The sequence below is a fragment of the Somniosus microcephalus genome, chromosome 8 (genome assembly GCF_052327205.1).
Source record: "Somniosus microcephalus isolate GS21.2 chromosome 8, FLI_Smic_1.0, whole genome shotgun sequence".
Classification (NCBI taxonomy): domain Eukaryota; kingdom Metazoa; phylum Chordata; class Chondrichthyes; order Squaliformes; family Somniosidae; genus Somniosus; species Somniosus microcephalus.
Window position 1 is genome coordinate 96,604,396 of NC_140994.1, and position 18,220 is coordinate 96,622,615.

The 18,220-nt window shown below is 47.9% G+C and overlaps 1 protein-coding gene across 1 annotated transcript in view; it reads left to right on the forward strand.

The window, feature by feature from the left end:
* Nucleotides 1–17,081, forward strand: part of LOC147113712 (DNA replication ATP-dependent helicase/nuclease DNA2-like) — a 63,756-nt gene extending 46,675 nt beyond the window's left edge. Inside the window, exons 12-16 of the mRNA XM_085995026.1 lie at nt 2,336–2,452; nt 4,658–4,767; nt 5,126–5,235; nt 5,547–5,771; nt 16,845–17,081. Coding sequence (XP_085851152.1) covers nt 2,336–2,452; nt 4,658–4,767; nt 5,126–5,235; nt 5,547–5,771; nt 16,845–17,066 — 784 coding nt within the window. The 3' untranslated portion in view covers nt 17,067–17,081. The remainder of the gene's footprint in view (nt 1–2,335; nt 2,453–4,657; nt 4,768–5,125; nt 5,236–5,546; nt 5,772–16,844) is intronic.
* Nucleotides 17,082–18,220: the final 1,139 nt, after the last annotated feature.

The window sequence follows — 18,220 nt, forward strand, 5'->3', positions numbered from 1 at the left end:
GATCTGTATGACTCATTCCTGTGAACCAGTCGGCGTGTTGAGATGTTAGCTCTGATCTTAGTGATTAAAAGCCAACTTGTTTAAGTCTATAACTTCTAGTTTTGTGGTTATTGAAGGCCCATCACTGTCTATCTCTGTTTTAAATTTATTTAATGTCGCAGCTTCCACAGCTCTGAGGTAGCAAATTCCATAGATTTACTACCCTCTGAGTGAAGAAGCTTCTCCTCATCTCAGTTTTGAAAGGGCAGCCCCTTATTCTAAGATTATGCCCCCTAGTTCTAATCTCGCCCATCAGTGGAAACATCCTCCCCGCATCCACCCGATCAAGCCCCCTCACAATCTTATATGTTTCGATAAGATCGCCTCTCGTTCTTCTGAATTCCAATGAGTAGAGGCCCAACCTACTCAACCTTTCCTCATAAGTCAACCCCCTCATCTCCGGAATCAACCGAGTGAACCTTCTCTGAACTGCCTCGAGAGCAAGTATATCTTTTCTTAAATATGGAAACCAAAACTGTACGCAGTATTCCAGGTGTGGCCTCACCAGTACCCTGTACAACTGAAGCAAGACTTCCCTGCTTTTATACTCCATCCCCCCTTGCAATAAAAGCCAAGATTCCATTGGCCTTCCTGATCACCTGCTGTACCTGCATACTAACCTTCTGTGTTTCATGCACCAGGACCCCTGTGCTGCCTTCCTTTAGGAATTTATGTTAGTTTTCCAGTTAATTCAGGGGTTTGAGTAATTTGGGTCGATTTCCATTGTGTGCCGCCACCTAGTGGATATTTGGTACCTAGCAAGTGCAGTAAAGTAAACTACTGTATATCACAGACCTGCAGCCACACATGGTCTGGGAAGTTATTTTCTTGCTATGCTCCAGCCTTGGACACTATTTGTCTTTTCACAATAAGAATCTTTCAGTAAAGTTTACAAGAAAAGTCAAGCCTTGTGATTTTTATGGGAAGATATCAAGTTGTTAGCTACCTGTCTAGCTCTGCATAGGAACGTGCGCTGCAAGGGCAGAATAACCCCCAAATCCCTTTGTACTGTTGCACTTTGCAGTTTCTCTCCATTTAGATAATAACTTGCTCTTTGATTTTTTTCAGCCAAAGTGCATAACCTCACACTTTCCAACATTATATTCCATCTGCCAAATCTCCGCCCACTCACTCAGCCTGTCTGTCCTTTTGCAGGTTTTTTATGTCCTCCTCACTCACTGCTTTCCCTCCCATCTTTGTATCGTCGGCAAACTTGGATAAGTTGCACTTGGTCCCTTCCTCCAAATCGTTAATATAGATTGTAAAGAGTTGGCGTCCCAGCACTGACCCCTGCGGAACATTACTAGTTACTGATTGCCAACCCGAGAATGAACCATTTATCCCAACTCTCTGTTTTCTGTTAGATAGCCAATCTTCCACCCATGCCAGTATATTACCCCCAATCCCGTGATTTTTTAAATCTTGTGCAGTAATCTTTTGTGTGGCACCTTGTCAAATGCCTTTTGGAAGTCCAAATACACTACATCCACTGGTTCCCCTTTATCCACCCTGTATGTTACATCCTCAAAGAATTCGAGCAAATTTGTCAAACATGACTTCCCCTTCATAAAACCATGCTGACTCTGTCTGATTAAATTATGCTTATCCAAATGTCCTGTTACTACTTCCTTAATAATGGACTCCAACATTTTACCAACCACAGATGTTAGGCTAACTGGTCTATAGTTTCCAGCCTTTTGTCTACCTCCCTTTTTAAATAAGGGCGTTACATTAGCAGTTTTCCAGTTTGCTGGGATCTTTCCTGAATGTCCAAAGATGTGCAGGTTAGGTTGATTGGCTATGATAAATTGACCCTTAGTGTTAGGGGGATTAAATACGTGGGGTTACGGGGATCGGGTGGGATATGTGTCGGTGCAGGCTCGATGGGCCGAAATGGCCTCTATCTGCACTGTGGGGTTTCTGTGATTCTGTGAATCCAGGACATGTCCTGAAAATTGTCCATTACGTCGCCGTAGTGCCCGGCTCGACGTTTTTGCCCCGCTTCTCATCTTCCCACTACATCGTATCTCCCTCTGCTGCCACAAAAGCCCCCAGTTCGCACATCTTATTCCACCTACTAACATCCTCTGGTAGTGTTACTTCCTCTTTTGGTCCTCTAGTGACTGCCTGTTACTTGTGTTCAAATCTGCTTCATGATGCCTTCCACTCTTCAATCATTTGTCTGCGGTTTCTATATATTAGGGGATTCCAGGCTGACACCACATGGTCAGTGCTTTAAATATGCTGTGACCAGAATACAGCATCATATTGACCAGAACTCTGCCTTGCCGTGCAGGAACCTCTCCAGGCTGCCTCTAGCAACGGTCTTCAGACTTGACCATGATGAGGGAGTTGGAAATATGAACACTCATTTGGGAAACCTTTCTAAATTAATGGAACAATCTGCAGTCAGGTAAGTCAGAACTGCGAAAAAAACATACTGCTATGTAACTTTTTATTATTTTTGTGCTCGTCCAGATAGGGGCTGCCAGTCCCCAGGGTAATGGAACAGATCCTCATCTGAGTATCAAACACTCCCAGGGCAGGTACAGCACAGGTTAGATAGAGTAAAGCTCCCTCTACACTGTCCCATTAAACACTCCCAGGGCAGGTACAGCACAGGTTAGATACGGAGTTAAGCTCCCTTTACACTGTCCCATTAAACACTCCCAGGGCAGGTACAGCACTGGTTAGATACAGAGTAAAGCTCCATCTACACTGTCCCATCAAACACTCCCAGGGCAGGTACAGCACGGGTTAGATACCGAGTAAAGCTCCTTCTACACTGTCCCATCAAACACTCCCAGGGCAGGTACAGCACGGGTTAGATACCGAGTAAAGCTCCTTCTACACTGTCCCATCAAACACTCCCAGGGCAGGTACAGCACAGGTTAGATGCAGAGTAAAGCTCCCTCTACACTGTCCCATCAAACACTCCCAGGGCAGGTACAGCACAGATTAGATATAGAGTAAAGCTTCCTCCATTTTTTTCTAAATATTAATGACCTGGACTTGGTTATGCAAGTCATAATTTCAAAGTTTGCAGATGACACGAAACTTGGAAATGTAGTCAACAGTGAGGAGGATAGCAAACAGGCTTCAGGAGGACTTAGACAGATTGATGAAAAGGGCAGGCACATGGCAGATGAAATTTAATGCAGAGAAGTGTGAAGCGATGCATTTTGGTAGGGAGAATGAGGAGAGGCAATATAAACTAAAGGATTTTAAAGGGGGGGGGGTGCAGAAACAGAGACACCTGGGGGTGTATGTACACAAATCTTAGAAAGTGGCAGGACAAGTTAAGAAGACGGTTCAAAAACCATGGGATCCTTGGCTTTATTAATATAGTACAAAAGTAAGGAAGTTATGCTAAACTGTTATAAAATACTGGTTAGACCTCAGCTGGTGCATTGTGTCCAATTCTGGGCACCACACTTTAGGAAGGATGTCAAGGCCTTAGAGAGGGTACAGAAGAGATTTACTGGAATGGTACCAGGGATGCGGGACTTCAGTTGTGTGGAGAGACTGGAGAAACTGAGATTGTTCTTCTTGGAGCAGAGACGGTTAAGAGGAGATTTGATAGAGGTGTTCAAAATCATGAACGATTTTGATAGAGTAAATAAAGAGAAACTGTTTCCAGTGGCAGAGGGTTCGGTAACCAGAGGGCACCGATTGAAGGTGATTGGCAAAGGAACCAGAGGTGACATGAGGAATAATTTTTTTAGTGCAGCGAGTTGTTATGATCTGGACTGCACTGCCTGAAAGGGTGGTGGAAGCAGATTCAATAGTAACTTTCAAAAGGGCATTGGATAAATACTTGAAGGGGGAAAAAAATACAGAGCTACAGGGATAGAGCAGAGGAGTTTGACTAATCGGATAGCTCTTTCAAAAGAGCCAGCACAGACACAATGGGCTGAATAGCCTCCTTCTGTGATGTATTTAGTGTGTCAGCTGTGGCTCAGTTGGCAGTACCCTCGTCTGAGTCAGAAGGTTCAAGTCCCACTCCAGAGACTTGAGCCCAAAAATCTAGGCTGACACTCCAGGGCAGTACGGAGGGAGTGCTGCACTGTCGGAGGTGCCGCCTTTCAGATGAGACATTAAACCAAAGCCCCGTCTGCTCTCTGAAGTAGACGTAAAAGATCCCATACCACTATTTTGAAGAAGAGCTTAAGAGTTATCCTTGGTGTTCTGGCCAATATTTATCCCTCAATCAATTTCAGTAAAACAGATTATCTGGTCATAATCACATTGCTGTTTGTGGGAGCTTGCTGTGTGCAATTTGGCTGCCGCGTTTCCTACATCACAACAGTGACCACACTTCAAAAAGTACTTCATTGGCTGTAAAGCGCTTTGGGACGTCTGGTGGTCGTGAAAGGTGCTATATAAATGTAAGTCTTTTTTATCAATCTATGATCCACACTGTCCCATCAAACACTCCCAGAGCAGGTATTGCATGGGTTGGATACAGAGTAAAGGTTCCTGTACACTGTCCATAACAAGCTGAGAGGCACCCTGTGAACACCATCTCAAAATAAAACTCGCCTCCCTGATGCATATTTTTTATATATGTATGGAATATTGTGGTATAAAAATGATGAGCTGTTCTGTATTTCCTCAGTGATAAGCTTCGAGAGCTGATCATAGAACTCAGGCCTCCGCAGTTCATTCCCTACCTGAGCACCGTACTCCCACGGGAAGCAAAGGAGACCGTGGCTAATATCCTGATAGGTACTCTGTGTATATTTTATATTTGCTATATTCTCTGCTGGTGTCTTTGTGAAGTTTACATTTCCTATTCAAATTAGGCTTAACAGACTGGATTTGTTAATGGCTCTAAGCCTGGAACACTGCTGCATGCCTGGAGGTGTGTCTAGTGAGGGGCCTGTCACCCTCTCCTTCTCTCCTCCCCTCCCCTCCAACTCCCACTCTCCTCCCCTTCTCCCCTCCCCCTCCCCCCCTCCTCCCCCCAGCTCCCTCTTCCCCCCCCCCCCCCCCCCAGCGCTCACCCCTCTGTAAAGGTGATATTTTTCAGAAGCTGGCTCTTGTTCAGCTGGTGAAGCTCTAACCTTGTTTTCTTCCATTCAAGGCCTGAACAAACCTCAGAAACAAGCCATGAAGCGGGTGCTGCTTTCCAACGACTACACACTGATCGTGGGCATGCCTGGAACAGGCAAAACTACCACCATCTGCACTCTGGTAAGGCAAAGGCCACAGGGTGTTCCAATCATGTGGAAACGGGCAGTGCTCTCAGCCTAGAGCGGGGATCACAGGTTAGCTGCCTCCGGCAGGGCCCAGTGATTTGTGTCAGCTCCTGAACTGGCAATGAATGGGCTGCCCGGTTGCATTTCCTGCTGGTGCTGGGCAGACTGCTGCTGGTGCTGGGCACTTTCCTGTAAGGCTCATTTTATTATTTGCAGTACAGCAATATTTTACTATTGATGTGAGCGACTCATTTCGACATTAATTTTGAGATATATTTAGTGGCTGTTTTTCTGTTCTTTGATGAGGTGAGGATCCTTCACGCCTGTGGTTTCAGTGTCCTCCTGACTTGTTATACCCACTCGGCTGTTGATAACATTTTGCTGAAACTGGCTCGATTCAATGTGGGCTTCCTGCGTTTGGGGCGTTATCAGAAGGTCCATCCCGACATCCGAAAATTCACCGACGAGGATATTTGCCAAAGGAAATCCATTCGAACTCTGACTGAGCTGGAAGGGCTGTACAAGAGTGAAGTAAGTGTGGCAATGTTGGCCGAGGCCTTGGTTCAGTCTGACAGTGTCGCGTGCTGCAGTAATAGCTGCTGGGTGCCCTCGTCTACTCTGTGTGAACCCAGCGTGTGGCCTATTTTACCGTGGAATGCATCACAGACTAGCCTGATACTGTTCTCATCAAACAGGCAGGCATGTGCACTGCCCAGCAGGGGACAGAATATATCGATCAGAAGTGGGCACACCATTCTTCCCCCTCCTTAACCCAGAGGGCTAAGGCCAATTGTAGTGACCTGGAATTAAACTGGGCCCTTCCTGGTCCATGTGCCTTAGTTCAATACTGCATGATGCCTTTACACATTGATCAGGGCAACTTCTAATATTTATATTGTAAGAATAAGGTGATTGGCAAAAGAATCGGAGACGACATGAGGAAACACTTTTTTATGCAATGTGTGGTTAGGATTTGGAATGCACTGTCTGATAGGGTGGTGGATACAGATTCAGTAGTAGCCTTCAAAAGAGAATTGGATAAATACTTGGAGAAAACTTTGCAGGGCTATGAGGAAAGAGTGGGGGAGTGGAACTAACTGGATTGCTATTTGCAAGGGCCAGCGCAGACAAGATGGGCCAAATGGCGGCCTCCTGTGCTATATGATTCTATTAATTGCATGGTTACACTTGTACTTAGAAAATCTCTAATCCACATTCCTGAACTCACTAACCTGGCTTCTGCATCAGACAAGCATGACTCCCCATCCCTCTGTTACCTTAACAACTGCACAATGTAAAGCTACTTTCCATATGGACACACCTGCTTAACCCAGTAATCATTGCAGTGATGATGCTGCAGAACTTTGTTGTGAAATTTTACTTGAATTTGTATCCATAGGCTGTTTCAGATATTAAATTCATCATTGATATTCTCCACACACCCTAATTTAATTTATATTGGTTATATTGCTGACCTGTTACAAATGTTCTGGTTTTGCACTCAGTTTCTTATGGTTCAGCATCACTGGTCACTCTCATAAGTGGACATCACATCCCCTGTGATCCGGAGTTTACTGTTACTGCCCAGAATCTAGTAACCTGGAACACTTGTTGCCTTCACCAGCGACTAATCTCACACCAGCGACTGTAATTACACACCCATTACTGGAATCTTGCCCGTCGCCGGGACCTCTCAATGCTGTAATCTTTCACATGTTGCCGTGTGTTTTCTCCTATCTTGATGAAAGGAGTGTTAAACCACACTGATGTGTGATGAGGCTTGATTGAAAACTAATAAACTGGTCTGTTTTACATAAAAGACACAAATGAACAGAATAGTTTTCGCAATGAGATCTGTCAATTTTTTACTGCTCCTTGTTCTAAGAAAGTAATAAAAATGTAAACTCTACTGACACTGCTGGGGCTCTCTTCCCTAGAAAAGAGAAGACTGAGGGGTGCCCTGATAGAGATCTTTAAAATTATGAAAGGGTTTGGTAGGAAGACGTAGAGACGATGTGGCACTTGTTGGGGGAGACCAGAACTGGGGGCCATAAATATAAGATAGTCACTAATAAATCCCACAGGGAATTCAGGAGAAACTTCTGTGGTTAGAATGTGGCACTCGCTAACACAAGGAGTAGTTGAGGCGAATAGCGTTAGATGCATTTAAAGGGAAGCTAGATAAGCACATGAAGGAGCAATGAATAGTGGATTGTGCTGATGGGAGATGAAGAGGGGAGGGAGGAGGCTCGTGGAGCATAAACACCAGTATGGACTAGTTGGGTCGAATGACCTGTTTCTGTGCTGTACATTCTATGTAATCTATGTAAAGACTCATTCAAAGTAGCTAATCCTGAGCTAACTGCCACTCTGTTTTAGTTACAAGCAGCACAGGCTCTGTTCTTACTGTTCTTGTGTCTAAGAGAGGGAGGAAAAAAGGGAACCTTCATGTGTGTGATTTGTAGGGGGAAGGGTTCATCCCACCGCACCACCAATCAAAGTTACCACTCTAATTGAAATACCTCCCCTTTGACATAGATGCCAGAGACGTCCAAATATCTGTTTAGCTGAGCCCCCTTCTGGGCACATTGAATGAGAGCTGTCGTTACTGATGGTCCAACTTACAACTCATCAACCTTGTGGTTTTTCCCATTGTCTCAAAGCTGCATAAACTTGCATGGATAAATAGTTTTATGGCTGACACGTCGCTCTGTGTACTTAACACTTAGAATCACCAAAGCCACTGATTACTGTATATCAAATGCAGTGTTTTAGATTTAATAAATATTATAAATTAACAGACTTCTTCTCAGGCAATCGTGATAAAATCCAAACCTTGTGTGGGAGGCATGTTAACATTGTAGTGACATCAACATTATTTTCGTCCTTGTTCCCATTGAGCCCAGGCACCATGCCTCTGGTTTCCTCAGAATTTCTTGCTACTTGCACCATATTTTCTGAATCCCTCTCTGAGTAGGTAGAGCAGGTCGACTGGGGCTTTCTCCCTTCTAGATTCAGTATATAAAGCTACAGTCTACTGAGTTGCTCCTCTGTCAGGGCATGCTGGTGACTTGTGTTGATCCTTTCCATGTTTCGTATCTGACACTAGCATAGTCTCATCAAGGACAATCGCTGAATGTGAGATAATAGAACAAGGCTGTAGCTGCATGAGGTTGCTGAGTAACATGGCTGGAGCAGAGCAGAGTGGACCCGAGACATGGGAGATGTTGGGCCAGGCCAGTCCCAATCTGGAGCTGGGAAATAGCAGTCTGAATGGCGGCAGATCAGAGTCGGGTGGATATTCTAGAATATAACCCGGGCAACCAGTGAACATAAGAACATAAATAGGAGCAGGAGTTGGCCATTTGGCCCTTCGAGCCTGCTCCGCCATTCAATAAGATCATGGCTGATCTTCTACCTCAACTCCACCTTCCCACACTATCCCCATATCCCTTAATTCCCAAAAATGTATTAACCTTGAATATACTCTGACTGAGCATCCACAGCTCTCTGGGGTAGAGAATTCCAAAGATTCACAACCCATTGAGTGAAGAAATTTCTCCTTATCTCAGTCCTAAACAGCCGACCCCTTATTCTGAGACTGACCCCGTGTTCTAGATTCCCCAGCCAGGGGAAACATTTTCTCAGCATTAACCCTGTCAAGCCCCTTATGAATTTTATATATTTCAATTTGATCACCTCTCATTCTTCTAAACTCGAGGGAATATAGGCCTAGTCTACTCAATCTCTCCTTGTAGGGCAATCCCCTCATCCCAGGAACCAGTCTAGTGAACTCTCATTGCACTCCCTCTATGGCAAGTATATAATTCCTTAGGTAAGGAGACCAAAACTATACACAGTACTCCAGGTGTGGCCTCACCAATGCCCTGTATAATTGCAGTAAGACTTCTTTACTCTTATACTCTAATCCCTTTGTAACAAAAGCTAACATACCATTTGCTTTCCTAATTGCTTGCTGTACCTGCATGTTAACTTTCTGTGATTCATGTACAAGGACACCCCTGAATGCAAATATTTCCCAGTCTCTCTCCATTCAAAAAATATTCTGCTTTTTTGGTTTTCCTCCCAAAGTGGATAGCTTCACACTTCCCCACATTGTATTCCATTTGCCATGTTCTTGCCCACTCAGTCAACCTGTCTATATCTCTGCAGTCTCTTTGCGTCCTCCTCACAGCTTAGTTTCCCAAAAGTTAATGTCAGAAGTGAGATCAGAAGTCTGACTCATGCTCCTGAGTCAACACTTACTAGGGGGTAGTGACTGCAGCAAACACCTTCACTCATCTTAGCATTTGCCCTCATGAATGGAAGATCCAGTTGGACAAAATCCAAATGGTGTTCAAGACTTGGAGACATCCATAGATGGACCTCTTTGGACGGCCACTATGTCTGTGCTCAGGCAGACGGACCACACCTCGAGACTAGATGGTCTCTCCTTTTGTTAGAAACAAAATATTTATACGAATAGGACGAGGCCATTCAGTCCCTCGGGTCTGCTCTGTCGGTCAATTAGGTCATGGCTGAACTGTACTTTAACTCCATTTACCCTCCTTTGCTCCATATCCCTTGATGCTCTCGCCTAACAAAAATCTGTTGATCTCAATCTTGGGAATTTCAATTTCCACAGCCTTTTGGGGGAGCGCGTTCCAAATTTCCACTAGCTTTTGTGTGGAAAAAATGCTTCCACATTTCATTTCTGAACGGCCTAGCTCTATTTCCTAAAATGTAGACCTTCCCATTTCTTGGCATTGAGCTACACAATAACTTGTATTTATATAGCACCTTTAACATAGAAAAATGTCCCAAGGCACTGCACAGGAGTATTATAAGACACAAAATTTGACACCGAGCCACCTAAGGAGAAATTAGGGCAGGTGACCAAAAGATTGGTCAAAGAGCTAGGTTTTGAGGAGCGTCTTAAAGGAGGAAAGAGAGGTAGCGAGACGGAGAGGTTTAGGCAGGGAATTCCGGAGCTTAGGGCCCAGGCAACAGAAGGCACAGCCACCAATGGTTAAGCAATTATAATCAGGGATGCTCAAGAGGGCAGAATTAGAGGAGCGCAGATATCTCGAGGTGTTGTGGGGCTGAAGGAGATTAGAGATAGGGAGGGGGCGAGGCCATGGAGGGATTTGAAAACAAGGATGAGAATTTTGAAATCGAGGCGCTGCTAAACCGGGAGCCAATGTAGGTGTGGTAAACCACTGTTTGTATTCCACTGTGTACATGCCTGGACATGCCTCGGCTGACTCCTCCCACAAGTCCTAGTATAAAGGTGACTGCTCCCCAGCCCTTTGTATTTCTGGACCGGTCGACCACTCGAGGCAGACCTTCATTCTTTTGTTAATAAAAGCCTTTAGTTACACTCAACTCTCAGTCTTTCATGAGTAATTGATAGCGCATCAATTTTATTAACAAAATTTTTATAATGGAGAAGATCCTCACACCAGCATGCCTGGACTTAGATCATCGGGAGGCGGACTCATCCACCAAGTTTACTCACTGGCTTAAGTGTTTCGAAAAATTCCTGACCGCCTCCGCAGCAATCAAATCGGACGAGGACAAACTGGATGTCCTGACCTCCAAAGTGAACCACCGAGTGTACTCGGTCATCCAAGACGCGACCTCGTACGCGGACGCTATCAAGCTCCTCAAGGACCAGTACACGCGCCCAGTGAACGAAGTGTACGCCAGGCACCTTCTGGGGAGTCGTAAACAACAACCTGGGGAATCGACCGTGGAATACCTTCAGGCACTGTCTGTGCTTGGCCGGGCCTGTGGTTGTAAGGATGTAAAGGCCGCCGTGTACACAGAGGAACTTATCCGGGACGCTTTTGTAGCGGGCCACAGGTCCAATTACACCCGACAGCGACTGTTGGAGCAGAGTGACCTCGACCTCAACAAGGCCTCTGAACTCGCACTATCATTGGATGCAGCCTCCTCTGCACCGTGGACGCCGCGGGGAATGACAGCCTGGAACACGGTAGGACCGCCTCATAGCGCCGTGCCACCCCAGCCACACCCCAGCAACGGCCCAACTACCGCAGCAGTGTCCCAAGGCCAGACAGCAGTGCCCCAAGGCCAGAAATGCTACTTCTGTGGCCAGGCAAAACACCCCAGAGCGCGCTGCCCGGCGAAAAACGCGATCTGCTCGGGCTGCGGGAAGAAGGGACACTACGCTAACGTCTGCAGGGCCAAAGCCACCCCGAACCCCAGCAGCGCCGCGTGTGGGCCATGCGGGCCGCCATCTTGGGCCTCCCCGGCCATGTGCGAACCACCGGTACAGCAGCCATTTTGGACGCCTCCAGCCACGTGGGGATCATGGACGCCGCCGTCTTGGACGACAGCCGGAACGCAGCAGGCCCCCAACACCGCCTCATCTGATACCTGCAGCGACACACCGACCCCTACGCTGGCATCCGTTACACTGGACCAAGCGAGACCGCACCAGCTGGCCAGTTCCACAATGGACATTAAGGTAAATGGCCACGATACAATCTGCCTTTTTGACTCTGGGAGCACGGAGAGCTTCATCCACCCCGACACGGTGCGGCGTTGCTCTCTCCCAGTCCTGCCTGCGCACCAGCGGATTTCTATGGCCTCCGAGTCCCAGTCGGCGGACATCGGCGGCTACTGCGTAGTGACACTCGTAGTAGACGGGACTGTGTACGATCATTTTAAACTTCTGGTCCTGCCCGACCTCTGCGCTGCCGTCCTGCTGGGGTTAGATTTTCAGTGCCACCTTAAAAGTGTTACGATGGCGTACGGTGGACCCCTACCCCCACTCACAGTCCGCAGCCAGCAGCTCCCAAATTGCCCGCCGTGCCCCTGGCGAGCCCAGGTTGTGGTCGTTAAGACCGGCGAGAAGCAGCGCCTGGTCATCGACTACAGCCAGACAATAAATCGCTGCACCCTGCTGGACGCCTACCCACTCCCCCGCATAGCTGATATGGTCAACCAGATCGCGCAGTACCGTGTCTTCTCGACCATTGACCTGAAATCAGCGTACCACCAGCTCCCTATCCGCCCTGAGGACCGCCAGTATACTGCCTTTGAGGCAAACGGCCGCCTCTACCACTTCCTTAGGGTTCCCTTTGGCGTCACCAACGGGGTCTCCGTCTTCCAAAGGGAGATGGACCGGATGGTAGATCAAAATGCGTTGCAGGCCACTTTCCCATATCTGGACAATGTGACCATCTGCGGCCGTGACTTGCAGGACCATGACGCAAACCTCGAAAAATTCCTCCGCACCGCCCAACTCCTGAACCTGACATATAACAAGGAGAAGTGCATATTCCGCACAAACCGCCTCGCCATCCTTGGCTGTGTTGTGGAACACGGAGTCATCGGCCCCGACCCCGACCGGATGCGTCCCCTTATGGAACTCCCACTGCCCCACTGCCTCAAGGCCCTGAAGAGGTGCCTAGGGTTTTTCTCCTATTATGCCCAGTGGGTCCCCTACTATGCGGACAAGGCCCATCCGCTGATCAAGTCCACCTCTTTTCCCTTGACGGCAGAGGCCCGCTTAGCCTTCCACCGTATCAAGGAAGACATTGCCAAAGCCACCATGCACGCAGTGGACGAATCCATCCCCTTCCAGGTGGAAAGCGACGCGTCCGACTTTGCCCTGGCCGCTACCCTCAATCAGGCGGGGAGACCCGTGGCCTTCTTTTCACGAACCCTCCAAGGCCCGGAGACCAGACACTCCGCTGTTGAGAAGGAGGCCCAGGCGATTGTGGAGGCTGTGCGTCATTGGAGGCACTACCTGGCCGGAAAACGATTTACCCTGCTCACTGACGAACGTTCAGTTGCTTTCATGTTTAACAACAAGCAGAGGGGCAAAATCAAAAATGACAAGATCTTGAGGTGGAGAATCGAACTTTCCACCTACAATTACGAGATCTTGCACCGGCCCGGGAAGCTCAATGGACCCCCGGATGCGCTATCGCGTGGCACCTGCGCCAGCGCGCAGATCGATAGACTGCGGGCCCTCCACAATGACCTCTGCCACCCGGGGGTCACCAGGTTCTTCCACTTCATCAAGGCCCGCAACCTGCCTTACTCTATTGAGGAGGTCAGGACCATGACCAGGAACTGCCAAGTCTGCGCTGAGTGCAAACCGCACTTTTATAGACCAGACAGGGCCCACCTGATAAAAGCCACTCGCCCCTTCGAGCGCCTGAGCGTTGATTTTAAAGGGCCTCTCCCCTCCTCCGACCGCAATGTGTACTTCCTCAATATTATTGATGAGTACTCCCGTTTCCCGTTCGCCATCCCCTGCACGGACATGACCAGTGCCACGGTCATTAAATGTCTGAACGACCTCTTCACCCTGTTCGGTTTCCCCAGCTATATCCATAGCGACCGGGGCTCATCGTTTATGAGCGACGAACTCCATCAGTACCTGCTAACTAGGGGTATTGCCACAAGCAGGACCACCAGTTACAACCCCCGGGGGAACAGACAGGTGGAAAGAGAAAATGCGACAGTTTGGAAGGCCGCCCTGCTAGCCTTAAAGTCTAGGGGCCTTCCAACCTCCCGCTGGCAGGATGTGCTCCCCGATGCGCTCCGCTCTATTCGGTCACTGCTCTGCACTGCCACTAACGCCACCCCTCATGAGAAAATGTTTGTCTTCCCAAGGAAGTCCACATCGGGGACATCGCTACCGCCATGGCTGACGTCCCCAGGGCCGGTCCTACTGAGAAGGCACGTGAGGACCCATAAAACGGACCCCCTGGTCGAGAGGGTCGACCTCCTCCACGCCAACCCCCAGTATGCTTACATTGCATACCCGGACGGGCGGGAGGACACAGTCTCCATAAGAGACCTTGCACCCTCGGGGGCCGCAGTAACTCACTACCACCCCCCCCCCCCCCACGATCCGATATCCAGCCCCAGCAGACGGCAGGCCTGGGCCCCGCGACCCGCTCGACATCTACGAGGACGACACGCCTGTGCCACAGCCCACGCAGGACTCGACGCCGGAAGCTCCACTACCCCTGCCGTCGCCACGCCGATCACAGCGACAGACAAGACCTCCGGAGAGACTCCAATACACTAACTTTTAATACACTTCACCCCGCCGGACTCAATTTTAAACAAGGGATGAATGTGGTAAACCACTGTTTGTATTCCACTGTGTACATGCCTGGACATGCCTCGGCTGACTCCTCCCACAAGTCCTAGTATAAAGGTGACTGCTCCCCAGCCCTTTGTATTTCTGGACCGGTCGACCACTCGAGGCAGACCTTCATTCTTTTGTTAATAAAAGCCTTTAGTTACTCTTAACTCTCAGTCTTTTATGAGTTGATAGCGCATCAGTAGGTCAGTGAGCACAGGGGAGATGGGTGAACGGGACTTGGTGCGAGTTAGGACACGGCAGCCGAGTTTTGGATCACCTCAAGTTTACGTAGGGTGGAATGTGGGAGGCCAGCCAGGAGTGCGTTGGGATAGTCAAGTCTAGAGGTAACAAAGGCATGGATGAGGGTTTCAGCAGCGGATGAGCTGAGGCAGGGGCGGAGACAGGCGATGTTACGGAGGTGGAAATAGGCGGTCTTTGTTATGCTGCGGATATGTGGTAGGAAGCTCATTTCAGAGTCGAATATGACACCAAGGTTGCAAACCGTGTGGTTCAACCTCAGACAGATGTTCGGGAGAGGGATGGAGTCAGTGGCTAGAGAATGGAGTTTGTGGTGGGGACCGAAAACAATGGCTTCGGTCTTCCCAATATTTAATTGGAGAAAATTTTTGCTCATCCAGAACTGTATGTCAGACAAGCAATTTGACAATTTAGACACCGTGGAGGGTCGAGAGAAGAGTTAGTGAGCTGGAGCTGGGTGTTGTCAGCGTACATGTGGAAACTGACGCTGTTTTTTTGGATGATGTCGCTAAGGGGCAAAATGTAGATGAGAAATTGGAGCGGGCCAAGGATAAATCCTTGGGGGACACCAGAAGTAACGATGCAGGAACGGGAAGAGAAGCCCTAACCTGTGTCCTGTAATCTCTGACATTCTTCCTCACTGTTTACCCAGTCCCTACCCTGTGTCCTGTAATCTCTGCCATTCCTCCTCACTGTTTACACAGCCCCTAACCTGTGTCCTGTAATCTCTGACATTCCTCCTCACTGTTTACACAGCCCCTAACCTGTGTCCTGTAATCTCTGACATTCCTCCTCACTGTTTACACAGCCCCTACCCTGTGTCCTGTAATCTCTGACATTCCTCCTCATCATTTACACAGCCCCTAACCTGTGTCCTGTAATCTGACATTCCTCCTCACTGTTTACACAGTCCCTAACCTGTGTCCTGTAATCTCTGACATTCCTCCTCACTGTTTACACAGTCCCTACCCTGTGTCCTGTAATCTCTGACATTCTTCCTCACTGTTTACCCAGTCCCTACCCTGTGTCCTGTAATCTCTGACATTCCTCCTCACTGTTTACACAGCCCCTAACCTGTGTCCTGTAATCTCTGACATTCCTCCTCACTGTTTACACAGCCCCTAACCTGTGTCCTGTAATCTCTGACATTCCTCCTCACTGTTTACACAGCCCCTACCCTGTGTCCTGTAATCTCTGACATTCCTCCTCATCATTTACACAGCCCCTAACCTGTGTCCTGTAATCTGACATTCCTCCTCACTGTTTACACAGTCCCTAACCTGTGTCCTGTAATCTGACATTCCTCCTCACTGTTTACACAGCCCCTAACCTGTGTCCTGTAATCTCTGACATTCCTCCTCACTGTTTACACAGTCCCTAACCTGTGTCCTGTAATCTCTGACATTCCTCCTCACTGTTTACACAGTCCCTAACCTGTGTCCTGTAATCTCTGACATTCCTCCTCACTGTTTACACAGTCCCTAACCTGTGTCCTGTAATCTCTGACATTCCTCCTTACTGTTTACACAGCCCCTAACCAGTGTCCTGTAATCTGACATTCCTCCTCACTGTTTACACAGCCCCTACCGTTTCCTGTAATCTGACATTCCTCCTCACCGTTTACCCAGTCCCTACCCTGTGTCCTGTAATCTGACATTCCTCCTCACCGTTTACCCAGTCCCTACCCTGTGTCCTGTAATCTGACATTCCTCCTCACCGTTTACCCAGTCCCTACCCTGTGTCCTGTAATCTGACATTCCTCCTCACTGTTGACACAGCCCCTAACCTGTGTCCTGTAATCTGACATTCCTCCTCACTGTTTACCTAGTCCCTAACCTGTGTCCTGTAATCTCTAACATTCCTCCTCACCGTTTTCGATTCTCCCTAATTTGAGAATGTTGATATAATTTCTCTTGTGTTCATGTTTTTATGCAGAAGTCGTCCTAGCACAGGTCGCTGGGGTACATCCTACCAATGCAAAAACATTCATTAGTCTCCGCTCTTTGCCTGCTGTTCCCCCATCAAATCCATGCTGTTGCATCCCTTTAATACCACTACTGCGCCCGGGAACACTTCAAAAGCACTTAATTGGCTGTAAAGCGCTTTGGGACATCGTGAAAGGCACTATATAAATGCAAGTCTTTCTTTCTTAGCCATGAGCAGTGTCACAGAAGCTGAACTGGTTTTAACGTTACATCATTGTGTTACAGCTGGTGGTTGCAACGACCTGTATGGGAATGAAACATCCAATATTCAGTCAAAGGAGGTTTGACTTCTGTATTGTGGATGAGGCATCTCAGATCAACCAGCTCATCTGCCTGGGTCCCTTATTTGCTGCTGATCGATTTGTGCTGGTGGGAGATCATCACCAGCTGCCGCCCATCATTCAGAGCTCAGATGCCAGGTATGAGCGTCAACCAACTTGGATCTGAGCTGCATTAGAAGGCCATCTAGTCTGTAATTAATAGGGTTAGATAGACAAGCCATCATCTCACGCAGCAGGAGGGACCTATACAAGGTGGACGGGTTGCACCTGAACAGGGCTGGGACCAATGTCCTCACGGGGAGGTTAACCAGTGCTGTGGGGGGAAGGTTTAAACTAATTTGGCAACAGGAGGGGATTCAGGATGAAGCATCAGAGGAGAAACAAGGTGTGTAGAGGACTGGGAGTGAAAAACGAATAAAATAAAAAGTAGTTCAGAAAGAGGAGGGATCAGATGGAGAAATGCGAAGCAGGCTATGGCGAGTTTGGAGTGCATGTGCATAAATGCACGGAGCGTGACGAATAAAGTTGGTGAGCTGTAGGCACAAGTTGCCACATAGGAGACCTGGATCAAACAAGGGCAGGAATGGGAACTTAACAATGACTACAATGTATTCAGATGGAAAATAAGGAGGGGAGGAGGGTGGCAGTATTGATCAAAGTTACTGTTACAGCCCTGGAAAAGGTTAATGTGCTTGAGGGTTCAAAGATAAAATCTATTTGGTTAAAGTTAAGGAGCTATTACACTGCTGGGTGTTTACTATAGACCACCAAATAGTGGGAAGGAGATGGAGGAGCAAATTTCAGAACAATATAAAACAATATAGTGTTAATGGGGAACTTCAATTATTCTAATATGGACTGGAAAATAACAGTGTAAAGGGCAAAGGGGGAGGAATTCCTGAAATGTGTACAAGAGAACTTTCTCGATCAGTGCGTTTCCAGCCCAACGAGGATGGAAGCAGTACTGGACCTAGTTCTGGGGAACAAAGTGGGGCAAGTGGAGCATGTTTTACTCGGAGAGCATTTGGGGAACAGTGATCATAATATCATCTGGTTTAGAGTAGTTACTAAAGGAACAAGGAACAATCAAAGGTACAGATATTTCACTGGAAAAGGGCTTATTTTAGGGATTTGAAAGGGGACTTGGCCCAGATGGATTAGAATCAAAGACTGGCAGGTGGAGCAGTAAATGAGCAATGGGAGGTCTTCAAAGAGAAGTTAGTTGGGGTACAGACTAGACGCCCACGAGGGGGAAAGGAAGGGCATCTAAAGCTAGAGCTCTCTGGCTGATTAAAGATATAGAGATTAAAATGAAACTGT